At 38.3% G+C, this 27,056-nt stretch overlaps 1 protein-coding gene across 6 annotated transcripts in view; it reads left to right on the top strand.

Moving 5' to 3' along the window:
- Window positions 1-27,056, top strand: part of LOC127569622 (rho GTPase-activating protein 26-like) — a 127,591-nt gene that overhangs the window by 46,556 nt on the left and 53,979 nt on the right. For all 6 annotated transcript variants that reach the window (XM_052014420.1, XM_052014426.1, XM_052014423.1 and 3 more), the window contains 10 exons: window positions 2,051-2,161; window positions 2,644-2,748; window positions 4,334-4,463; window positions 4,586-4,686; window positions 9,075-9,169; window positions 11,242-11,320; window positions 16,033-16,072; window positions 24,061-24,126; window positions 24,883-24,957; window positions 26,685-26,763. In XM_052014420.1, coding sequence (XP_051870380.1) covers window positions 2,051-2,161; window positions 2,644-2,748; window positions 4,334-4,463; window positions 4,586-4,686; window positions 9,075-9,169; window positions 11,242-11,320; window positions 16,033-16,072; window positions 24,061-24,126; window positions 24,883-24,957; window positions 26,685-26,763 — 881 coding nt within the window. The remainder of the gene's footprint in view (window positions 1-2,050; window positions 2,162-2,643; window positions 2,749-4,333; window positions 4,464-4,585; window positions 4,687-9,074; window positions 9,170-11,241; window positions 11,321-16,032; window positions 16,073-24,060; window positions 24,127-24,882; window positions 24,958-26,684; window positions 26,764-27,056) is intronic.

Genomic DNA, 27,056 nt, shown 5'->3' with positions numbered 1-27,056 from the left:
CCATTGACTCAACTGAAGTAACTGCATTTCTTCCAAATTTATGAGTACAGTGTTAATAGTTTGTACTCATTCAATATGTTGTGTCATGCTTAGTAATGATGAATTTAAGTTTACCAGGAGCTGCTATCAGCAATCTGGATTTATTCTTGACAATTTTCTGATTGTAAAACAAATTTGTAGTTGCAAATTATTTACTTAGTGATTTCTTAAATCTCCTTTTTATTGTTACTTTATCATTGCGTTGTTGTGTATGCATGATAAACCATAGTCATTATAAGCAGCAATAGTAAAACATTTCTATTACTATAATAGCACCATCACAAAATAAGAAAAATGTGCTTATGTGTAGATGTGCTTAATATTTACATCCATTCAGCAGACAGGAATTAAAAAAGAATTGATCAAAGAAGTTCTATTTCTTAGCTGTCCAATTAAAAACAAATGCACAACTGGACTAAGCTGCCCATCTATACATATGAGTATTGATAGTACAGTCAAGTGACTGTGTTTATAGATCATTTTGAAACTTATTAATGAGAAATGCTGTTAGCCAAGTCTGAATTTCCCATTAGGAGGCTAATATCACATTTAATGTCACTCCCCTTGAGTCCTTTTTAAGTTTTTCTTCCCATTTATGCAGCTAACTATGCCTTCTGAGAACTTGGGTGCATAACTTCTATTCCTCATTAACACCATTAACAAATATGTTGAAAAACTTGGGCCCCAGTGCACCTACAGGTATCAGTGGAACACTGCTTGTTATATATAACAAATCCTTTATATCTCCTTGGTGTCTCTTAACTTCAATCTCTTAGGAGGCAGCCACTAATTCTGTGCACTTTCATTTTACTATTCTCTTGTTTAGAACCTTATCTGATGACTTCATCATATGAAGTGTTTCAGTGAATTGGAAAACTGTGAATGATGCCCTTGTTTAAGAAGAGAGGAAGACAAAAAGTGGGAAAATAGGCCAATTAGCTTAATATCTGTTGTAGGAAAGATGCTGGACCCCATAATCAATGAAGAAGGAGAAGCTTAATGCAATCAAACCTACTCAAACAATACACACAAGCAAGATATCACTCAGTTAATTACCCAACATCTGCAGAATCTCTTGTGTCTTAAAACCTACTCAAAGTGATTTTAAAGAAGAGAAATCTTCAAGTCTGCCAGAGATAAGAGCTCATGATATTGGGCGAAATGTGTTAATGTGAATTGAAAATTATTATCACTTAGAAGACAGAGTTAGGATAAATGGTCTTTTGTAGACTGGAAAGCTGTTACCAATGGACTGCTCAAATATAAGAAGTGCCCTTGGCCTCAGATACACATTTTCTATATTAATGACTTGGTGGAGGAAGAATAGTGTAATGTATCAAAGTTTGTTGATGACACCAAAAATAGGTAGGTGGGCATGCTGTGATGAGGATATTTGGACAGTGCAACATTTGGACAGTACAACATAAAATAGATAGGTTGGGTGAGTGGGGAAAATTTAGGCAAATTGAGTTGAATGTGGGAAAGTGTGAATTCATGTACTTTGGTAGGAAGAATCAAAAGGCAGACAAATACTCTCCTCATCTGAATGAAGAGAAACTGTGAGTGAGTAGAGTACGGAGAGATCTCTGTATTTTTATGTATGAAACACAAAAAGCATGCACACTCCTCCAATATCCTTGGATGTGTTTGTGATATTTGGGGAACCTATGCAGGCAACGTTCATGGGTACTGCTATCTGCCATACAGCAACAGTCTCAAAATGTCCTGCTGGATTGTACAGGCGTGATTTACCTCGCTCATACTGATTCTTTATCATCAGCTTATGCCTGTATGTGTGCCTATTCTGTCTCTGTTGGTAGATTCAAGTAACATCATCTGCAACGGCTTTAAATTGAGAAAGAGTTGTTTTTTCTCTTTATTAACTAATGGATTGACTTATTTGGAAATAAATCAATTTTTAGGTTTAGTACTTTATTTACAATTGGAACCAAATCTGTTTGTTTTTGATGTTGAATACTATTTTGGTTTCTGTAAAGAGTTTCTCTTACAGGCAGACAGTCAAGTAGATGTCGTCCGTCAGCGTTTCTACGAAGTGTCACTGGAATATGTATTGAAAGTGCACGAGGTCCAAGAGCGAAAGATGTTTGAGTTTGTGGAACCAGTAGGTGAACATTTCAAATCAAACTGCATCACAACACTTTATCTTAAATGTCTGTGCTACAGGCTGCTAACTTCCTAATTATTTGATTATAATGAGTGGTCCACATTTGAGTGCTAGCTTAATACCAGTATTTCAATTCCCAATAAGTTGTGCTTTGTTTATCCATATTTTTCACACCAAATGTGTTACCTGGGCCACACGATTATGTGACTTTATTGCTTTGAGATACTTAATTAGGAATTGTGCAAAAATTGAAGCTAGCCTTCGAGAATCCAATGCTTTGTTCAATCTTGGTGATTACATTTAAGTTTTTTCCAATTAAGCTTGCAGTCATGTATGTCCCAGTTTAATGTGTCAGCAAATTGGCAGTACACAGTTAAGTATGGCTAAATGGTTACTGTGCCTTCCAGATAAGAAGTTGTAGATGATAAAGAAAAGAAAATGATATTTTATGACTGCATTTTTTATAACTTTTTTTATAGTTGCTTGCATTCTTACAAGGACTCTTTACATTTTATCATCATGGTTATGAATTGGCAAAAGACTTTGGACATTTTAAAACCCAGCTTCAGATCAGCATTCAGAATGTAAGTAAAGCAGAGACACATTTACCCTAACGCATATAAGTGCTAGCTGAAATTGTTACTTTTGTGTTTTTACATACATTTTTGTGTTTTAACATTACAATAATTATTTCCTCATTCATATGACCAGTCAAATGATTAAGTAGTTTTTACAACAAATAAAATAATGGAGATGGATGTCCCTTCTTAAATGTCTACATGTCTCTTGGGGTTGCTTGGTAAATAAACCAAGAAAAAAATCAACAAATCCTTTAATTTTTCACATGTTCCAAGATTTTCTGTGTAGGAGTCAGAAAATGCTTCTAAATGCTCTTGAAAGCATGTTGCCAGTTATAGACCGAAAACTCTAAACCATCCATTGTTTAATGTAATTGAAAATGTTGCTAGATACCATTTCCCTTTATGCGTTTATCCTTGACCAGTTTGCTGTTGGTTTAAGTCATTAATGGAAATTTGAAACAGCAATGGTTTCAATGCTGTTATTCAGTATTGCAATTACACCATCCTGCCTTAACTTCCAATAAGTATCTTGTTTTCTTCCATGAATTCAGTTATGGGTTCTACGCTTTTTGGCATCGTGGTCGGCACAGCCGTCATGGGCTGAAGGGCCTGTTCCTGTGCTGTACTGTTGTATGTTCTATGAAGTCTTGTTGCTCTGAAGTTGGTAAAAGGACTTTCTAGTTAGATTCGGTTAAATGGATTTTACAGGTTTAAATGTGCATTGTAGCAGGATTTACCACAATCTTTGTCTTTTCCTTGGCAAAATGAAACAAATTACAAAAGCATGGTATTCCTTTTCTAAAGCCATGTTTACTGCTACCTAGCCCATGGGTAAAACTAGTTAATTCTCAAAGCCTGCATTATCAGTTTACATGGCCCAGACTTCTAGGCTTAAAAACCCACCACAAGAGAATGCAGTAAGAGTATATTAGGAATACATTTACTATAGTTTGTATTTAATAATGATGCACTCATAGTTACAGTAAGAGCACATTAACTACAGTAAGAGTGCCATAATAGTCTATAAGCAGGAGTTAGAGTACAAAAAAATAAATTAAAATGTTGTCAAATCTTCCAAATTTTACTGAAGCTTGCTTTCACACCAGTAACATATCCTAAAGTCGTATCAACTGGTAAATACATCTTCAAACACTTGAAAACAGAAGTATGGTTTTGACCATAGGAAAGAAACATGAATGTTTTCGAAGCTGGAAAGAGTACTACTGTAAGACAGCTCTTAAGCAACATGCTTGAGTATTTTATTTAACAAAAAGTAACTACTGTGCAACATGTTTGATGCATTTTAATGTATTTTTGCATATTTTATGCATCATCCATATTCTCTAGTATCTATTGGAGACACTTACCCTCCCATTATTCTAAATAATTGAGAGTTGATGGTATAACTAAATACATGTTAATTCAAAATTTTCCAACCAGATGTAAACCAAATCTAGAAGAATAAAATCTATAGCATAATAGTGGTTTGGGTATCTTTATAGTTCAGAGGAATTACGGTACAAGAATTTTACACATCAATCATTAAACAGTAAAATTTTACTGACGTCACTGCTACATCTATTTACAGACACGGGACCGGTTTGAAGGTACACGATCTGAAGTTGAATCACTAATGAAGAAAATGAAGGAGAACCCTCAAGAGCATCAGAGCATCAGCCCTTACACAATGGAAGGCTACCTTTTCATACAGAAAAAAAGTATGGATAAAGTTATTTGTAAATTTATATGATTATTGCTTTGAAAATCCTTCAGAAATTACTTATCCAACATTGCATTGCTTTATATACAACTCTTACATTCCAAATACTTTTCTCTCCAGGTCCTTTTGGATCCAGTTGGGTAAAGCACTACTGCACATATCAAAAAGAATCAAAACAAGTCACCATGGTGCCATTTGACCAGAAAACTGGAGGAAAGATAGTAAGTTTTGCTTTCATTAGATTGTATGGTTCTGTCTGTGTAGGTTGCTGTGGAAAAAATATTCTTCTTTTGTGCTAAATAATACTTACCTTTCAACAGCAGAATTAAATAATTCCTGTCTCTAATTAATTTTGGTAGCATGCAATCTGCAGGCACGGTAGTGTAGCAGTTAGCGTAATGCTATTACAGTGCCAGCGACCCGGGTTCAAATCTGGCCACTGTCTGCAAGGAGTTTGTATGTTCTCCCCGTGTCTAGCGGGTTTCCTCTGGGTACTCCGGTTTCATCCCACATTCCAGAAGACGTACGAGTTAGGAAGTTGTTGGCCTGCTATGTTGGCATCAGAAATGTGGCGACACTTGCGGGCTGACCCCAGAACACTCTACGCAAAAGATACATGCCACTTTGTATTTCGATGTACATGTGACTAGTAAAGATAGCTTATCTAATCGAACCGTATAAATTATACTTGCTTTGTCAAGCATATAAGTGCAAGTTCTTTAACTACAATAATTCCTTTCAATTCCATTTCCTTGAGTTTTGATGGTATTTTGATAATGACTAGATAGTAGTGGCATTGAATAATAGATAAATATTATCCAAAACACTAAGGTTAACTTCACTGTGATAGTGTTTTTATATACATAGGTGAGAACAGATGGAACCTTGGTTTTGCATCTCATCTGTAAGACAAAACCTCAATACTATAGTAAATTGACAGTTTGGATTTCTGAATACAAGTCCCCTGGAGTGTGTTTTGAACCTAAAACCTTCTGACTCAGAAGCAGAGTGTTACCAGCTGAGCCACAGCTGACAATATAACATAGCTTTGAAAACTTTAGTTAAAATCCTGTTATATTATTCTTTGTGAAAATTATCCCAGTTTTTGAGTCCTTCATTCTTATATCCTTCTCATAAAGCATCAGTGTGCCCTGCATCTGCTTCTAAATTCCTAAAATGGGGTATTCAAGATTGCATGCAATATCTAATTTATGGAATCAATAAATTCTAAATTGAATAGCTTCTAGCTCAACAGATTAAACCATTACACAATGACAGTCATAAAACAAATGGAATATAATCTTGAATTATGTGGTTAAAACAATAGAACACAAGTCAGGAAATTGTTATCAAGATGTTCAATTCCCTAGTCAGGTTGCAGCATGAGTACCATTTCCCTTCTGGTTGCCAAGATGCTTAGGAATTGTTCACACACTGGAGTCATTGTAAAGGAATATAATGAGGTTGATCCTCAGTGTCAGAGGACTGAGTTGTGAGGGCAAATGAGAGAGACTGAATTTTAAGCTTGAAAGGACATATCAAAGTTAATATTTGAAGGAGGCAGAGAAAAGAGTTCAATGTTTGGTATTTTAGCAAAGAGTAAGTTACTTCTGTTTGTGAAAGTGAGTACTAGGTGAGCAACAGTGAAATATTGTTGATGCAGGATATTTGAAATGAAAGCAGAAAATGGTGGAAATACATGGCAGATCAGTCAGGATCTGAAAGTTAACATTTTGGGTTGGGGACCTGAAACATCAACACTTTTCCTCTCCCCACAGATGCCTCTTGACCTGTTGCATATTTCCAGCACTTCCTGTTTTTGTAACAGCAAGAACCATAATTTAATTTCAGGATTAATGTGCTCTTGTCACTTTTTTCACCTTCGCAGCCTTCCATAAGTTTATCTACTGATTCACCTTTTTAATGCCGTCATCCCTCTGTACTCATTGCTTTCCAATGTAGAATGGTGTCATCAGTAAATTAACAAAATCCAGGAATAATCTCGCTCAGTTCCACGTGTAATTCAAACAGATGTGGCCACAGAAAGATGCCTAAAGGACGGGAATGGACGGTGATGCAGAAAGTACTGATTTCTAGTTGTTGCTTTTTTGACGTTCTTTTGCCAATCCAATATTTCAATTAAATTGGCTAATTTTTTTCTATTCTTTTAATGGAATAGAAGTATATCTTCAATACGGGTGTTCCCAAACAGGAAACCATGGATGAACCGGGAGATCCACTCCCTACTGAAGTCGAGCACTGCTGCACATGAATCTGGTGATCCTGATCTGTACAAGAAATCCAGATATGACCTTCAGAAAGCTATCAGGGATGCCAAGAGGCAATACCGACTCAAAATAGAGCCCCAGACCAGCCGTCAGTTATGGCAGGGCTTACATTGCCATAACAGGCTACAAAACGAAGGCGGGCTGCATAGTTAACAACAGCGCATCCCTTCCTGATGAACTTGTATGTGCATTTTGAACAGAAGGGAAGTGGATTGTCACCACCCACCCTGACAGCCTCCAATGCACCTGAACCTGTGACCACCGTTGAGGACGTAAGATCAGTCTTCAGGAGAGTGAGCACAAGGAAAGCATCTGGCCCAGGTGGTGTCCCTGGCCGTGTGCTCAGATCTTGTGCTGATCAGCTGGCAGAAGTATTTGCGGACATATTTAACCTTTCCTTGCTTCAATCTCAGGTTCGCAACTGTTTTAAGAAGACCACTATCATTCCGGTACCAAAGAAAAGCAAGGTGACATGCCTCTATGACTACCGATCAGTGGCTCTGACATCCAGCATCATGAAGTGTTTTGAGACGTTGGTCATGGCACGCATCAACTCCAGCCTCCCAGACAATCTTGACCCACTGCAGTTTGCCTATTGCCGAAACAGGTCCACAGCGGATGCCATCTCCCTGGCCCTACACTCAGCTCTGGAGCACCTGGACAGTAAAGATACCTACGTTAGACTATTGTTTATTGACTACAGCTCTGCCTTCAATACAATAATCCCAAGCAAACTTGTCACCAAACTCCAAGACCTGGGACTCAACACCTCCCTCTGTAACTGGATCCTTGACTTCCTAACAAACAGACCGCAATCAGTGAGGATAGACAGCAATACCTCCAGCACGATTATTCTCAACACTGGTGCCCCACAAGGCTGCGTCCTCAGCCCTCTACTCTTACCCCCTATACACTCATGACTGTGTGGCCAGGTTCTGCTCTGACTCCATCTACAAGTTTGCAGATGATACCACCGTTGTAGGCCATATCTCAAACGGCGATGAGTCAGAGTACAGGAAGGAGATAGAGAGCTTAGTGGAATGGTGTCATGACAACAACCTTTCCCTCAATGTCAACAAAACTGAAGAGCTGGTCATTGACTTCAGGAAAGGGGGCAGTGTACATGCACCTGTTTATGTCAATGGCACTGAGGTCGAGAGGGTTGAGAGCTTCAAGTTCCAAGGAGTGAACATCACCAACAGCCTGTCCTGGTCAAATTACGTAGATGCCATGGCCAAGAAAGCCCACTAGTGCCTCTGCTTCCTCAGGAGTCTAAAGAAATTCAGTTTGTCCCCTTTGACTCTTACCAACTTTTATCGATGCACCATAGAAAGCATCCTATCTGGATGTATCACGGCTTGGTATGGCAACTGCTCTGCTCAGGACTGCAAAAAAACTGCAGAGAGTTGTGGACACAGCCCAGTGCATCATGGACACCAGCCTCCCCTCCTTGGACTCTGTCTTTACCTCTCGCTGTCTTGGTGAAGCAGCCAGCATAATCAAAGACCCCACCCACCTGGGTCATTCTCTCTTCTCTCCTCTTCCATCGGGTAGAAGATACAGGATCCTGAGGTCACGTACCACCAGACTTAAGGACAGCTTCTACCCCACTGTGATAAGACTATTGAACGGTTCCCTTATATGATGAGATGGACTCTGACATCACGATCTACCTTGTTGTGACCATGCACCTTATTGCACTGCACTTTCTCTGTAGCTGTGACACTTTACTCTGTACTACATCAATGCACTCTGTACTACTTCAATGCATTCTGTACCAACCCAATGTAACTACACTGTGTAATGAATTGATCTGTACGATCAGTATGCAAGACAAGTTTTTCACTGTACCTCGGTAGAAGTGACAATAATAAACCAATGCCAATATCTGTTTTCCTTCCTTATCTACAGAAGATGTGTCTTATTAAATAGCTTCAAGGCTTTCAGTGTAACCCCCATGATGATATAAAAATAGCTTTGTGAAAATGGGTTATATATTCTATTCAGCGTGTTCAAGTCACCTCCTCGTATGGTTTAATTGTAATTGTATTGGCATTGTACCAACATGATTCTAGGTTAGGACAGAAAACAGTAGTAGTTTAATGGAATTGTCCTCCTCTTGCAATTGTTTTATTCCCATTGCCCACTTTTTATATGTACAATCCTCCAAATATTTCATCACCAGACTGGAAGATTGTCTTATTGGGATGCTTTAGACCTCTTGTATGGCATTTATTTCTGTCCTTGTGCGGTTTTGGTTTATTTGTTGAAAGGAATTTACATATTGTTCATTGACTGACAGGTTTATTTGCTTTTAACAGGGGGATGAAGAAACATTTATCCTAAAATCATGCATTAGAAGAAAAACTGACTCCATTGAGAAGAGATTTTGTTTTGATGTAGAAGGAGCAGACAGGTGATTTAAGTTCATATGAAATTTCTATGGAGATATAGATCTATTTTGTAAATATTTAGATCTAAACTATCTGTTTCATTTCAAGTATGTTAGTATTTCTTTAAGATGATTGTTCTGGGGACTGCTGCATTTTATGTTCTGTATCCTTTGCAATAGTCAAATTTCTCCCAGTTAGTTTATAAGTGCCTAATAGTCTTAATTTTAACTACCTCAACATTCATAGTGTCATAGAACAGGGAAACAGGCCCTTCAGCCCACCATGTCCATGCCGATCATAAATTCCAATATTAATCCCACTTACTAGTTCTTGGTCTGTAGCCGTCTATGTGCTTGCCCAGATAATTCTTCTGAGAGTACCTGCTTCCACCACCCATCCGGATTCCGATCTCCTGTCATTTGTGTATCAATTGCAACTTAAAACTTTCTTTAAGAATCCTAAGTAATTTGATTCAAAGTGGCCTAGAAATAAATGCCCCCTTAATAGTCATTTCAAAGTTGTTGCTTGGCACATCAATGACTGTATAAGTTGTGGACCCACTTCAGTCTACTTCTGTGGTGCTAAATAAAAATAATGTATGAAGCTAAATCTGGATCCCTGGGGTGCTGGAGCCAGTGCTGGGAGACCTGGTCATTGAAGTGGGAAGGTGAGAAATCCCAGTCAGGGTCTAAATGGGGAGTGGCCCCTTATTAGGGTCCAGGGCATTGGCCTAGATGCTAGAAATTTGACTGTTGGACATTGGGACCAGGGACAATTGGGCATTTGAGCCTTGAACAATTTTTAGGGTGGGATCGGTCAATGTGGTTGCAACACTGACATCTTGTTGCATGTGTGGGCAGTTTGAAGGTAAATTATGGCCTACTTAAGTGGGACAACCTGGATTAGTATTAATAATATTGAGGCATCTGTCAGAGTCTAATAATGGGTGCTCCTGGAATAACATCGACAAGTTCCTTCAACTTAAACATCATGTAGTTGTATTTATTGGCTAGAGAGTGGGAGACTAGTTTGGCCTCCTGTTTAATGTTTGAAACTGTTTTACACCATTAAATGATTTGCACCAAGTTGAATATTTGTGGATGGATAAAACTGCTTTTTAACATATTCTGCATTGTTTTAAAGAAATTTAAATCTTAGAATCAGAATCAGGTTTATTATCACTGACATATGTCGTGAAATTTGTTTTGCGGCAGCAGTACAGTGCAAGACATAAAGGCATAAACGTTACTATAAGTTACAAATATAAATAAATCATGCAAAAGAGGAAAAATGAGGTAGTGTTCATGGGTTCATGGACCGTTCAGAAATCTGATGGTGGAGGGGAAGAATCTGTTCCTGAAACGTTGAATACGAGTCTTCAGGCTCCTGTACCTCCTCCCCGATGATAGTGACATGAAGAGGGCATGTACAGGGTGGTGAGGGTCCTTAATGATGGATGCTGCTGCCTTGAGGCATGGCCTCTTGAAGACGTCCTCAATGGTGGGGAAGGTTGTGCCCGTGATGGGGCTAGCTGAATCTACAACCCTCTGCAGCTTCTTTCGATCCTGAATATTGGAGCCTCCATACCAGGTGGTGATGCAACCTATATAGTATTATATATTGAATATAGTATTCCCAATTGGCTAGATTTCCTCTAAGATTTTCAGTAATGTTACATTGTGGCATCCACACTATATACCTCTACTAAAAAAAAATTATAATTTTTTGAAGTTAGCACAGTTTTTAAAAATAGAAATCTAACATGCAAATAAAATTGTTGCATAAGCAGCCTTTCAACTAAACTTAAATATTTTTTAAACAGTTTGTTTCTTCTCTCTCTCTCTCTCTCTCTCTTTCTCTCTCTCTCTCTCCCCCCCCCTCTCTCTCTCCCTCTCTCTCTCTATCTACGCACACACACATATATACATAGAGCCATGATTTATATTTGCATTAAAATATGTCCTGTGCCCCTGTGGTGTTTTTTGGAATGTAGTGCACATGGATTCCAGATAAGAGGAAATTAAGTTTGTTTAAATAAATATGTTGAAAGGGTCATTGGTGGTTGTAATTTTTCATTCCATTATGTACTCTGCAGGGCAACCATGATCACCATGCAAGCACTCTCTGAGGAGGACAGGAGGCTGTGGATGGAGGCGATGGATGGCAGAGAACCAGTAAGAAAGTCCATAATTATTATTGTTGAATGAGGTCTATTATTCCAGTTTGTTGAGTTTCAAACATCTTGTTCCGAATTAAATGACTGATGGCTATTATTTCGTAAAATTGAAATCTAAAGGTATGACATTTGAAATTGAATCTCTGTACTTAACCTTTCAGTGCTTGTGAATCTAGTTTCAAATACTGGATTTGAGCCTTTGGATTTGCAGCTTCTTTATGACCACTTCATAAGTTACTTTTCTACTTATCTTAGTGTCATAAGAAAATTTAGCAATCATACCTTTTGGTCAGTTCATCCAAGTCATATAAATTGTAGAAGTTGAACCCCCAGCACTGACCCTTGTGGTGCACCACTTCTTAAATCTTGCCAACAAGAAAAATACTCATTTATACCTATTGACCAACCTTCTTGTTACCTCCTACACCATGATCTTTCATCTTCTGCAATAACTTTTAAGGTATCTTATCAGTTTCCTTCTGGGAATCTAAGTATAATACATCCACTAGTTCGCCATTGTCTAGAGGAAGCAGGGAATAAGGGTTCTGCTGGAAGAGTTGATTGACTTGGGGGAAGGTGTGGCCATGCAGAGCTAAGGGAACATGTGACTTTGAATCTAATTTGCAGGGGTATGTGGAGTCAGTGGAGCATACCTAAGGTTGGGTGTGGGCTTTGAGAAAGAGGGAATTTGGAGAGGAAAGAGGCCTAGAGACCAACATTAACACAGGAGAAAGTCAAAACTTGGGTTAATATAAGTCTGGAGTCTTGCTAGTAGAGAGGGACAGTCAAGAATGTAGACAGACAATATTTAAGATGAAGGAAAGTGCTATGTTCAGAAGTTGAGAACAAATTATAATGGACCTCCGTTATATTTTACCACTAATGCTGATGGGTAGGTTAATGTTTGAGGTGAATGCTTTCAGTGAACTGCAGTATGCAGTTCATTTATTCTCCTCCAAGTGACAGTAATGCTCTAGTTTGTAATCTGATTCTAGTCTTGTTATACAAAGTGGTCACACTTAGGTGTTAAGCATAGAGAGAACAGTGGAGGATTTGCACATGCTAGAGGGGGAAGTAATTCAGCTGTTTTTTTCAATATATGTGAATCTTCATTATCATAGCAAAAACCTAAATATTGCAGATGATAGTTATCTGAAATAAAATCAAATGACAAACCAATCAGCAAGGGCAGGAACAACAACTGATTGCTGATTGTTTTACTGCTTTAATGGGGTTTAAATACTTGTGAAAGGCTCAGCAAAGCTGCAGATGAAATTAATAACTTTGTATGTTCATCTACATAAATAAAGGCTGCTGCACATCAGAACTAAAAGCACAAACTACATTGGACTGTTCACTATAATCAGTCGCAGCGTTTATCGATATCACTCTTTGCAATTCTGTGCAGTCTATGTAATTTAAACTTAATTAGTTTAACTTGTATAAATGTTAAATGGTGAATCGCTAAATATTGTGACTAGAAATTAGTTCATGCAGAGTTTATTAGTTTCATGTGCATATAAGGCCAAAAAAAATCAGTTTATCAAATGCATGTGTTTGAAACAGGCTCTGAAAGCTTTACATTTGTATTTGGTATATTTTCTTGTTTGAAGCCCCTGCAAGAAAATGTACTTTAACCTGAGGTAATAGACCTGGCAGGATGTGGTCATTATTTCCCCTTCCACCCCATCCTATTCTAACACCTGAGGGTGCTTCATTGGATTGAGCCTGTTACACTGTGCATTTTACAAACTCAATAGGTTAAAGGTGCCTCATGCCTTAGCATTCAGGTGCAGGGATGTGGTATCTCTGCAGTCAAATTTCTATTCCTGTTTCTTTTTACATCAAAAAGTATTTTTGAATCTTACTAGATCATTTAACCATAATATTTTATTTTCCTCTGCTTTAGAACTAGTCTTTCATTCAACAATAACCATTTTCTGAAATAAATGAAAAGGTGATCAAGTTCTCAGTGACTCATGCTGTCTTGTTGTGACATTTAAATTGGTACATAATGTTCTCTGCCAGCACACTGCCAATAAAACTAAATGGGTGTACTAATGAAAGAAAGAGCCAGATCTGTTTCTCAAGTGTCAGTCCAGAGATTTCAGGTATTGCTGAAATAGATGGTTTTCTTGAACATCTCCTTTTGCGATTTGTATGTGGTTTAAAAAAAAGGATCTTAGAAATTTACTTTCCTCTATTTATGAAGGCAATCTGCAAACCACTCTTCAGTTTCTGTGCTCTAAGTGCTGTAATAACATGTACAGTAATCATCCAACTGGATTAAATTATTTCCCTGCTGAAGATTTTGAGATACTTATTTAATGATTGTGGGCTCGGGCTGTAATATTTTAAGGCCCTGAACCAATGCTTGATTTAGTTGGGGATGCCTTTAACGTTTATGGGAGAAATACCATTTTTTAAGCAAGAGTAAAAATAGATAGGAACAAATCATGACTGTTTTCCCCTATATTATAAAATGTCACTTTCCTGATTATTTGCACCAGGTTTTAGAATTTTTTGTGCAGTATTTATTTAAATGCATTAATTCAATGCAAAAAAATGTGGAAATATTTCATTGATTTGTTTTTTGTCAACATCATTATGGCTTTCTAAAAAGTAAAACCAGAAATATTAAAAGCAGCAAGTAATTGTTAAAACATCATGATGCTTGAGAAACTCAGCAGGTCAGGCAGCATCCATTGAGAAAAGCAGACGGTCAATGTTTCGGGTCAGGACCCTTCTTCAGGACTGAAGATAGGAAAAGGGGAAGCCCAATATATAGTGGGGAGAAACAGAGCAGTGATAGGTGGAAAAAAGAGGGGAGGCGGGGTGGCACAAGGTGGAGATAGGTAGATGCAAGTGAGAGATAGTGGGGGAGGAGGAGAGACCAGATCCGCCAGGGGATGGGCCAAAGGTATGGAGGCAGGTGGCATGGGGGGAGGGGAGGAGAGGAAAAGGAGAGAAAAATGGTGAGGAGAAAAAAGCGAGAGAGAGAGAGAGAGAGAGAGACTAGGAAAAGGAAAAGAAGAGGCAAGGTGGAGGGGGTTTACTTAATGTGTGAGAATTTGATGTTCATCCCATTAGGCTGTAAGGTCCCAAGACAGAAAATGAGGTGTTGTTCCTCCAGTTTGTGTTTGGACTTCTCCCGACAGTGGAGGAGGCCGAGGACTGTCATATCAGTGATGGAGTGGGAGGGGGAGTTGAAGTGACTGGCAATGGGGAGATACAAATCACTGTTATGGACAGAGTGCAGATGTTCTATTAAACAGTCACCTAGTCTGCATTTGGTCTCACCAATGTAGAGTAGGCCACACTTGGAGCACTGAATGCAGTAGATGATATTAGGGGAGGTGCAGGTAAATCTTTGCCTCAACTGAAATGACTGTTTGGGTCCCTGGATGGAGGTAGTGTAGGGGTAGGTGTTACACCTATGGCGGGGAGAGTGGAAAATCCCCAGGGTGGGAGCAGGATGGGTGGGGAGGAACGAGGGAGTCACAGAGAGCGGTCCCTACGAAAGTCTGAAAGGGGTGGGGTGCGCAAGATATGCTTGGTAGTGGGGTCCCGTTGGAGATGACTGAAGTGGCGAAGAATGATATGGTGGATATGTAGGCTGATGGGATGAAATGTGAGGACAAGGGGGACCCAATCCCTGTTGGGTTTGGGGAGGGGTGGGGGTGAGAGCAGAGATGCGGGAAATGGCAGAGATGCGGGTGCGAGCTCTCTTGACCACGGTAGGAGGGAAGCTATGGTTAGTAAAGAAGTTGGACATCTCTGATGTCCTGGAGTGGAAAGCCTCATCATGGGAGCAGATGCGACGGAGGCGGAGAAATATTTTATCCAGATTCCAGCATCTTCAGTCCTTTGCTTCTCTAGGTAATTGTTAAAGATATTAAAATATGGAGAATTTGCTGGCTTAGTAATATAGAAGGAGCTAAAATACAGGTCAGGCATATAATAAGAATCGGGTTAATTTGTTTTTGAGCTGAAAGTTAGCACATCTACTAAGTTGTTCTTTTTTGTTGAACTGTTAAATCTGAATGCACCAGGGAGTTGATTCAATGTACAAAAATGTTTGCAAATATAGCTTACTTCATTGCACAAATCAATTCAACTGTTTCAATCAATGTAGATTTCTTGCACTGTCAAATTAAATAATTATTGCAAAGTTGTTTCACCTCATTAGCAGTTATTTCCTGTGGAATTTACTTTTTTCTTCTTTCTGTTTTTTGTTCTATCTTTGTTGACTCTTGTGCTCTTCTTCCTCACACTTCTGCACTGCATCTTGCTATAAGCAAGGGTGAGGGAACATAAGAAGTCAGTAGCATGTATATGAAAAGGCAGAGAAATTAATTTTCAGCTACCTGTTAGAGAGTTGAGGGAACCAGTTCAATAATTATGGTCAAAACAGAACTGGAATAGGAGACTTGAAATATTCTTGTAAAATTAAGCATGGTTTCACCTCATAACATGCCAAAAATTGCTAAACAACTGACTCAATTAAAAACAATAAAAGCATATATAAGGTGTCTGCATCAGCATCATCCAATCAAGATATTTGCTGCAGTTTGAAGTATTTGGAATCTCATACTGAATGGCATGAACTTCACAATATTTTGTTAGTTCCCAGTTACCATAAGTTTCTTTCTCTTCAAGTATAGTTTTTGTGTAAACGTTTTACCCAGTAAAATAATGTTTTTTTTTCAGGTGTACAATTTGAATAAAGACAATCCAATAAGTGAAGGTGGTAGGTATTTACTCTTGATTATTTCTGGATCAATTCTAACAAGTAGTCTTCTGAAGTTCTATTCTAATGCTTATTTATATCAATACAATGCTTTGTGTCAAACTTGTCCTGAAAAATTAGTGAAGGTGAAGCTGACTTTTTTCCCCAAGTGGTATTTCTCAAGTATACCCCAATTTGCCTATTTACTTTGTAAATCTATGGTATATCCTGAAATATCCTCGCACTTAAAACCACTAGCTTCATGTTTAAATCCTTGAAAATCTGTGTGCCTCCCTTAGTGAATCTTTGTGTGGTTACTAATGAACATGCAAATTAGGAGTAGGAATAGGCCACTCAGCCTGTCAAGCTTCCTCTACTGTTTAATACAATCATGGCCAATCTGATTTTTAACCTCAACCTCACATTCCTTTCTACTCACAGTAACCTTTTGTCCCCTTACTTTCAAGCATCTACCCCTGTCTTAAAAATATATTTAAAAGCTCTGCTTACTCTGCCCTTTATGGAAGAGAATTCCAAAGACTTATAATCTTCAAAGAGGGGATAAAAAAGCCTCATCATTTAAATAGGTGACTTCTATTTTTAAATGGTGATTCCTAGATCTGTCAGAGAGGAAACCTCCTTTCCAAATCCGAATCCACCCTATCAAGACCCCTTGAATTTTATAGTATGTTTAAATCAAGTTGCATCTCATCCTTCTAAAGTCTAAGCCCAAACTGTCCAACCTATCCTCATAAGACAAGTTTTGGTCAAGTAAACCTTCTCTGAACTGCTTCTGGTACATTTACCTCCTTCCTGAAATATGGAGACCTATACTGTACATAGTACTCCATATGTGATCTCACTACTGCCCTATAGAACTGAAGCATAACCATATTCTTTTGTATTCCATTTCCCTAATAATAATAAAAAAAATATTTTGTTAACTTTCTTGATCAGTTACTATCCCTGTATACTAGCCTTTTGCAAATCATGCACCAGATCCCTCTGCATCTTGTAGCTCTGCAATCTCTTGTCATTTTGATAATGTACTTCTTTTCTATTTTTTTCTGCCAAAGTGAACAGTTTCATATTTTCCCACTTTATTCTCCATTTCCAGATCTTTGGGCATGCACTTCAGCTATCTATATGCTTTGTGGCATTCCTATACTCTTTTCAAAGGTTACTTTCCTACCCATCTTTATGTCATCAACAAATGTAGGAACTACCCTTTAACACCTTCATCTGAATCAATCATATAAATTATAAAGTTGAGGCTCTATCCCTGTCCCTGTCATATACTACTTGTTACATCTTACCAGTTAAAATATAGGCTCATTTATGGCTACCATGTTTTTTGTTAGGCAGCCAATCTTCTCTCCACACCAACATGTTAACTTCTAAACCATGAGTTCTTACTTTGTGCAATAACTATTGATGCAGCACCTTATCAAATGCCTTCTGGGAAATCTAAGCAAAATACATAAGAACTATGAGTTGGCCATCTGGCCTGTTGAGCCTGCTCCGCCATTCAATAATATCATGGCTGATCTGGCCGTGGATTCAGATCCATCTACCTGCATTTTCCCCATAACCCTTAATTTCCCTCTGCTCCTCTACTTTTCCATGATCCGCAGCAACCACACACATCTTTAAAGAACTCCAATAAATAATCAAACACGATTTCCCTTTTGCAAAACAATATTGGCTTTACCTGATTACCTTGAACAACATTTTTCTAAGTGTGCTATAGTAACATCTTTAGTAGCAGCTTCTAACAATTCTCCCATGACAAGTATTCAATTTACTGGCATGTAATTTCTTTTTTTAAGAGTCACACGTGCTACTTTCCAGTCTGATCAAACCTCTTCCTGACGTTTTGAAAAATTAAAACCAGTGGATCAACCATCTTCCTAGCTGCTACTTTCAAGATCATATAGGATGAAGAAGTTGTCAGGCTGCAGTTCCAATTTGTTCATTACCACTTCCCTGGTGAATGTGATTTTCCTGAGTTCCTCCCTTCTAATTCACAATTTGCAACTACTTCTAAGATCTTACTTGTATCTTCTATAGCGAAGACAGTTGCAAAATGCCTATTTAATTCATTTGCGATCTCTTTAGTTTTCCATTATATATTCCCCAGACTCTCTTTCTAAAAGACCAAAGCTCACTTTGTTAATATTTTTTCAAAAATATCCAAAGCAACTCTTACTGTCTGTTTTTACATTTCTGACCAGCTTTTTTTTCTAACTCTAATTTTCCTTTCGTTTTTAACCTTTTAGATATTCTTTGTTTTGCTTTGTATCTGTCCAAACTTTTGACCTGATATCTCTGTGCAATTACATTTTTTTAAGTTTAATACATTCTTTAATTTTTTTTAAGTTAAATACAGATGGCAGATCCTCACCTTTTGAATTTTTCTTTCTTCTTGGAATGCTAACTGTTCCATTTATTCTGCAAAATACCCTCAAATAACTACCACAGTATTTTGAGCAATCAATCCCTTAATTTACCAGTTCACTTTTGCTAGCTCTCATAATTGTCCTTAGCTAAGTAGATGTCCATTAAAATCCTCCATAGTTCACCATACCTTTCTGAGAAGCTCCTATTATTTCTTCCTTTATGATTCATCCTACTATATGGTTACTATTAGCAGACCTGAATAGTACCATCAGCAAATTACTTGTTGCCTTTGTTATTTTTTTCTACACCCTAGTTTCCTGAACTTGGGTCATCTTTCCCTATTGCTTCACCACTGTCCCTAACTAACAGAGGCATTCTTCATCTTTTTCTATCTTTATGTCCTTCCTAAATATCATACATCCTTCAATGTTCAGGTCTCAATCTACGTCATCCTGTAGCCATGTCTCTGTGATGGCTGTCAGGTTATCCTCATTTTGTTTGCTCTCAGATCATCAGTTTTGCTTCAAATGCTACATGCATTCAGATACAGAGCTTTTAGTTTGTACTTCTATTATTTTTGTAATCTCTAGTCTTAGCTACTGATTTACTCTCTGACTTCAGGTCACAATCTGTTTATCTTTTTCTGTATTAATACCTTTCTTTATAGCCTTGTCTCTACTCCTTGATTTACCACATCTTTGCAACTTTGATCCTTTGCCACCACTACAATCCCCTCTACTTCCCTAAGTTACACAGCTCACTCAAACACTGGTCCCAGCACAATTCAAGTGTGGTGAGACTTGGTACTGGTGCAAGTTCCCCATGCACTGGAACCCAATTAGCACGATGGTTTCTGAGCCAAGCATTCATTTCATATTTGTCCTGTGCCAATTTACAGATGGTTCAGGGAAATAAGTTCCATAATTTCAATGATGCACTTGCAGGAAAAGGAAAAGGTAAAAAGCTAAAATGAATGTAAACTGTCTTATTTCTGTGATGTAGCAGTCTTGATTATAATAATTTTAAAATCCTGATCCTCAGTCTACTTAGCCATACAGCAGGGAAACAGGTCCTTCGGCTCATTGAGTCTGCACCAACCATCAAGCACCCATTTATACTTATTCCATTTTATTCTCCCAACATATACTAACTCCCCCCAGAATCTACATCTTGCCTACACACCAGGGGCAGTTTACAGTGGCCAATTAACCTACTAATCCACATATCATTGGGGTGTTGGAAGAAACCCACGTGGTCACGGAGAATGTGCAAACTCCACACTGAAAGCTCTGGAGGCCAGAACCAAACTTGGATGCTAGCAAAGGGAAAAAATAGTACATATTTAATAACAGGGGAAAATAAGGTCAAGGTCAAAATGGAAAGCAGGACAATTAAGTTTGATCTACAGGTTGGGGAAGAGAAGCAAAGTGAGTTCAAATCAGTTAGACAGGTTCTTAGAAAGGCAAAGCAAATGTTCCAGCAGCCTTTATATGGGTGTTGGAGTTGAAGAGTAAGGAAGTCCTGCATTTATCTTTGAGATATTTGTCCCTTGATTTTATCCCATTCCCTGCTTTCTTCCCTCCAAGCTCACATTATCACACCACCACCTGAAGTTCATCTGAGCATTCTGACTAAACTGTTATTCAATTAATTTTTTTCCCCAGGTATATTATTTAGCCACTGATGTTAGAAGATTGGTTGTCCTCGGGTATCGATTTCTCCCACATCTAATCTGTCAATTCAATCTTTTCTCCAAAATCCTACCCTTGACCCCCTGTCCTTGCAGATTAACATCCCATTTCCAAATTCCCTTTCTTATCCAGTGTCCCTGAACATATTGTCACCTCCCTAACCTATGCCTCAATTTCCCTCAGTTCTGTGTTGCTCTGGTCTGAGTTGCCATTCTACCCAGAGCACTGAAGTACTCTTGTCAAAGTCATAATACCATTCTTTACTCACTTAACCTTGGTAATCTATTCCACTTAATTCTTTGTGATTTAGCTATAAATTTTAATACAATTGACCTCTCCATTCATATCCAACACCCTGGTCTGTGGTCCTGCTGGATGCGACCTCTGTTGCTTGTTTTCATTCTTATTTATCATAGCCAGGGAACTACCTGCAGTGGTTTCTCCTCTTACCCCCACACAGTACCACCAGAATACTTCCCCAAGAGTATCAGCAGTATTTTGTGGAGATTATATTGCTGGTGTTTCTCCATTTCTTTGAGGTGTCTGCTGGAAGTTGTCTCTGATTCTGAAGTGTTCAGGAGGGCAGCGATCACTGCGGCTTGGTAAACCATGTGCTTGATGCCAAGTTTTGATTTTTACCTTTGAATGTTTTTTTTCCTCAGTCAACCAAAGGCTCTTCTGGTGCCCTAGAGGGAGTAGTGAATTTAATCATCAGTCTGTCTTCGCTGAGATGTAGCTACTGAAGTATGGAAAGTGGTCCATGATTTTCAGGGTCTTGTTGTGTGTCCTGATTGTTGGGATTCGGCAGAAGACCTTTGTCGTCTTGATGTTTATGCAAGGCCAATAATTTTTTCAGTTTCATTTGAACAGTTTCCGACTTTTTCTTTGGATTAACATTCCAGCTGGAAGTTTGTTGCAAGAGCAGTACAGTGAGAAAAATTGAGAGTTGGTGCAAAAACACAGCCTTGCTTCACTCTAATCTACATTGAGATTAGGTGTGCAAATCAATTAGCAGAATAAGCAAACCTGTGTCAACATCTTTTCCCAGGAAAGCATCCTCAGCATCGAGGCTCTGAACAGACTTAACCAGGTTTGGTTGGTGGGCTGGACTGTCTGCATGCTGACAACAGACTCCCAAGTAAGCGTTCTACTCTGAATTCTGCCTTGAGAAGAAATTTCCAAGAAGACAAAGAAAATAATTCATAGATGTTCTGACAATCTTCTTGAAAAAAGAATATAACGCGTTGACCAACTCTTATTGGATTCAATGACCTGTGACTGCTCAGAATGGAAAAGAAGTAACAGAAGGCACTGGACTCAAGAACTTCCAATGGGAGCTTGAAGGTGCCATGTGCAAACCCTAGTTGGGATCCAGGCTGGTACTGTGCTTGAAATATCACATGGAACTTAAATGGAAGCAGGTCATGGAAATCAAAATAATGCCATTGATAGAAATCTGAAATGAAAGCAGAAAATTCTGGAAATACACATCAGGTCAGACAGCATCTGTAGGACTATGCATGGAGAGAAGTTCTGAAGAAAGATCATGACCTGAAATGTTAACTCTGTTTCTCTCTGCAGAATTGCTCCCTGACCTGCTGAGTATTTCTAGTGTTTTCTGTGTTTATTATGAAAGCAAGTCATCCTCTACCCCAAGGAACTACCCAAGAGAAGAGAGGTGCCATGAATCTTTTGATGACTCTTTGCTGCTTTTCTGCATGCTACCCATTGGCAGTGTCATTAAAAATCACAGAATAGTTTCCACATGTATGCTGATGATACTTATCTGCATCCCTCAACCACTTGTTCAGACTGCTTCATTGTCTCAGATTTCTCATGCTGTTTAGCTGATATGAGAAGAAATTTAGTACAACTAGATTTCTGGCTTGGAGTGGACAGTGTGCAAGAGCAGGGAGCTCCACAGAGCAGCATCATCTGATTTTCCCCTGTGATGCTCTAAAACTAGGGGGGTTGAAATGAGTGGGATCCTAGTTTATTGCAGTACTATTAAAACTTATCTGTTCCAAAGATAGCCAACAGTTTAAAGGGAAGTAATGAACTTGCCCTGGGTGGGTTCCAAACCAGTTAGTTAACCTATTTGTTCTGGAAGTGACCAACAATAGTTGCTCCTTGGGGAAAATGTGATCTACTTTCCCCTGCGATGCTCCAAAAGGAGTATTGTACAAGGAACAACATTAGTCAATGCGCATCTTGTACGCGAAACTCAGCAGGCACACGTGCACCATGAAGTGCCCAGTCAGATTTATGGAATGATGCAAACACTCAAATACTCTGCTTTCCTGCCCAAGGAGGCATATACTTTCCATTGAAAAGGTGCAACAAAGGTTCATTAGTTTTATGGGCTGAGAGTGCTGACCCATGAAGAATGTTTGAAGAGAGTGCCTTCTGTTCATCTATGTTCTCCAGAGTTGTGAAGATTGAGATGTAATTTCATTGAAAAATTAAGGGTCATTGATAACGTAGACAACATAGAGGCTTGATCAAAGTCTCATAGAATTGATTGTGGTTAGCTTATGGTTGTGGAGTCAGCCTATGTGACTGAACTGAGAAATTCCTTGCTCAAAGATTTATGAGTATTTGATATCCTTTGCTCAGGAGCTATGGATGCTTTGACACAGGTATCTTCAAGATAGATTGTTAGATTCTTGGCCAGTAGGGCAATCATTGGTGGGGGAAGGGGTAGGAGAGTGAGGTAGATATGAAAGATTTTACTGTTTTGATATTATATGATGGGGAAGGCTTCAGGGAGTATGGTCTTCTGGTCCTCCTACTTAAGTCCTTGAGAAAAGAGACGGTTAATAAGTGTCAATAAAGGCAGATGTAGCTTTCTAATTATTGGAAGTAAAAAATAGGAGGCATGAGATCTCCATAGATAGGATCAAAAGGGAAAATGAAGAGACATAGGAATGTTCAATAACTTCTCCAAACAGCTTAAAGTGGTTGTGATGCCAGTCTTCAAAGGTCCAGCTGACTCTTTTACATTATGCATTGTTTGGAGCTTAGTCTCAGAAGGCATGCATTAGCAAATGTTGTCTTGCAAGTGCTCACATTTGGAGGCCAAACACCATCATCAACTCCTACACTATATAAGAATATTGGCCTTGTGTTCTGCAGTCATAAAGGTCCATAACTTGACCCTGGATCCCTTGCCATGTATTGAAAGCCCCCTCTCAACGAAAGCAGGCATTGAAAATGAAATTCTCTATTGTCTTCAGTGTGCCAGCTAAATAAAAAGTATATCTGAAGATTAAGACCTCAAACCTGGCATAAAACTCATGGTTTACCAGGAAGCAGTGGTGTTTGCCCTCCTATTTGCTGCCTCTGCAAAATCCTCTATATCCACTGGCAGGATCCACTCACAGGCCCACATTTCCAGCACTGAGGTCCTATATAATTAGGTTCAGTTGGCTCCTTTGGCAGGCCATGTCATTTGCATGTTCGACACAAGACTCCCCAAACAGATATTCTATTCCAAGTACTGCCAAGGTAAGAGACTATCAGGTAGACTAAGGAAAAGATTCAAGGATGTTTTCAAAATCTCCTTGAAGTGCAACATCGCTATTGGCTTCTGGGAGTCCTGGCCCATAATGGCACAAAGTGAAGAAGTAGCATTGGAAATGGTACAGACAATCTTGAGTCCATATGTTGGGAGTACACAGTGCCGGACGGAGTGCACTACCTCCCAAAAACCCACCCAGTTGCCAGCCATCTCCTGCCCCAACTGCAGTAAAATCTGCAAATCCACATTGGCCTCTTCAGTTACCACAGAACCAGAATGGAAGCAAATCATACTCAATCCCAAGGACTGTCTGAAAAGTAATCCATTGTTTCAATTCCAAAATTATCTGCTGGGTCAGACTTTTTTTTTAAAACTATGGATTTGTTTCTGATTTTCAGCTGCTCAACTGGACAAAGTCGGATTTGATTTAGTGAAGAAATGCATACATGCAGTGGAAGAAAGAGGTAACACTTTTATTTATATATGTCTATCTTACATAAAAATACTGATATTCAACTCCTGTCCTTAAAGTTGTGGCATCATACCTTGCATCACCAGCGGGCATCAGTTTTGACTGGCTAAAATAAAACGTCTTCTATAACTATGATTCTCCGTGAATGAAATCTGCAATACCTGTAACTCAACAATTCAAATTACAAAAACAACTGTTTCAAATTTTTTGGAGCAACTGAAATTCAGTCCAAGTTCAGGTTTTCATTAACATACATCTTCATGCATCTTTAAAAAGAATACTCATTTTAAGTAATATTATTACACTTATAGAATTTTATTTCTGGTTTCTGAGAATTTTGGTTCTTTTTAGCAAGCACTTAACACATTTGTAGTAAACAGTTGGAATATTTTGCAAATGTTTATGAACAACATGTGCAGACATTCCCTTGCTATTTTCACTTCGGTACATTCACAGGAATCTACATTGGCACACAATGTAGATTGTTTTTTCCTAGAATGCTTTTAACGCATTAGGAGAAAGACATGCACATACAAATCCACCTCTTCACACATGAGTAAGAATATAGAAATCTGTGACGAAAGGTTATCTTCATTTAAAATTGTTCAAAATATGTGCTTTAAAATGTTAATATATTGTACCATGAAAATAGATTACGTTACAGTCATTTTAATAAGTATAGGTTTCATAAACAAGAATCATAATTTAGTTTGATATTAACATAATTTTTTTCTTTCTTTGAAAACAGGTATTAATGAACAGGGCCTATACCGAATAGTTGGTGTTAATTCTCGAGTCCAAAAACTGTTAGGTTTACTAATGGGTAAGTAGTGTTCTTTTCATCAGGTGGTAAATTCAGCTGTTATTAAATTACATCAACATGCTTTTAATCCTCAAATTCTAACCTGGTGGAGCACTTATGTTAACTCTTTAGTTGCAGTAGTTTCCAAAGAGAGTCAGCAATGCTGTACATTTTTTTAGATGAAACTGTTAATCCAGATGCAAATTTGCATTTGTTTTTCTGGAGTTTGGGATCATGTTTCTGTGCAATCTTGCATGAATACCAGCAACGCCCATGTTATGGAGGGGTTGCGTTCCTAGAAAACTGTCCATATCTTGATTTTTGGTAATGCAAAACCCTGTTTTCTATTGAAACCCATGTTATAAGTGGAGGTGTGATCACATGGGATGTTTTTTCTCTCAGCAGTAATGAAGGTACTGCAGCTGTTGGTACGTGACGGGCTGGGGGTTGGGGTTGGGGGAGATGCATTTAAGAGATTGCCTTGTTAGTTTCCAAAGCAAGTCTTTTAAGTGGCCAGCAGCTTCATTTGGAGACACAAGCAATAACAGATGCTGCAGGAAGTCCCACAGCTTTAACAATTGCACAAAGTTTTTCTCCAGCATCAGACCTTTGTAATATATCAAGTCTTGTATCCAATGAAATTTTGTTACATTGTTGTTTAGGTTTACAACTTGCACTTAAACTTGCTGGCCCTGTTTCAGACATTGAGGGTAAATAATGTGGAAAACATTTGGGACAAAAACGGCTAGACAGCAGAATACCTACGGTGCTTTTTAAAAAAAACATTTATGTTTTAAAAAAAACATTATGCGAGTCGAAAAAAATAAAAAAAAACAAAATTTGATGTTTCTTTTGCTTTTTGTGTTTAATTATTTATTAATTATCTTTTCTCCCACGTAAATTCCATAAGGGCAAATTTTATTCTTTATCTTGGATTTTTGGGTAGTGACTTGTGAATTCCATGAAGGATGAATTCACATAATCCAAAAGGCCATAACATGGGGGTTGCCCATAACCAAAAAAATTTAAGCAGAATGTCTATTGACAAGATGGTGCTGGCAATGAATTGGGGTTGGATATATATCTGGGCTTCCAGCAAACAGTCAATTTACTCAGAAAACAGACTAAATTATGACTAGAAGTTCTCACAATAAAAGTAGAGTGTTTTCTCCAGAATGAGACAGTTAGTGGAGGATAGTTGTATATGAATTGTGTGCATGAAATATAGTAACTTAGAGCAAAATTGGTCATCTGGTATTGTCATTATAAGCAATCCATTTAAAATCTTTCTTAAAACAGCAAAATTGAACAATAGAACATAATTTCTATTTGTTCCTTGCATTAAAAGGTATTCCTAGATATATTTAAGTAACATGATGCAAATTTATTAATACAGTTGGAAATGTGTTTATCATGATAAAGATTACTAATGATTTTGATCCATCACTAAGGGTTAGAAATTCTTCTGCACTTCAAAAGGTGCATTAGATTAGCAGTTCACAGGGCCCCCTCAGCAATATTCTGTTGTACATGAGGCCCAAGGTTCTGACACAAAAGATTCAGCCTTACACCTGCTGTTCATCTGCTATCTCCACCATTGCTGAACTAGTGGAAGAAATCTGGCCCAGGTTCATAGCAAACCATTCCAATAGATATGGTAAGAGTGAATGGTTCAAATCTATTGGAAGTGACAGGCTTGTTGGAAGTAATGGTCTTCTGCTTTTCTAACAATGTTGTTCTTTCTAAAGGAACAGCTGATGTAGACCTGGAGAGCTCAACTGAATGGGAGATAAAAACTATTACCAGCACGCTTAAACATTACCTCAGGTAAGAGCTTAAGTGGAGAAAAAAGTTCCAATATTCTGTTTACAGATAAGCAAATATACAGTTGGACTTCTTTGAAACATAGATTCTAGAAGAGATTTTCACTGTTCTGTTTTCTTTACGAAAAATAGAAAAATTGAGATTTGAAATGAGACTCTTATGTAGGCACCTACAAATGTAGTACAGGATAGGTAGCCAATGGTATGTCCTGACCTGAATAACAGCAGCTTGTATAACAGTCCACTGAATCAGATTCTAATACAACAGTTTCTTGCCAAGATTTTGGCAGAAATCTC

This window comes from Pristis pectinata, chromosome 4, assembly GCF_009764475.1.
Source record: "Pristis pectinata isolate sPriPec2 chromosome 4, sPriPec2.1.pri, whole genome shotgun sequence".
Taxonomy (NCBI): domain Eukaryota; kingdom Metazoa; phylum Chordata; class Chondrichthyes; order Rhinopristiformes; family Pristidae; genus Pristis; species Pristis pectinata.
The sequence above is the reverse complement of the archived record's forward strand: the minus strand, read 5'-3'. Positions and strand labels throughout refer to the sequence as shown.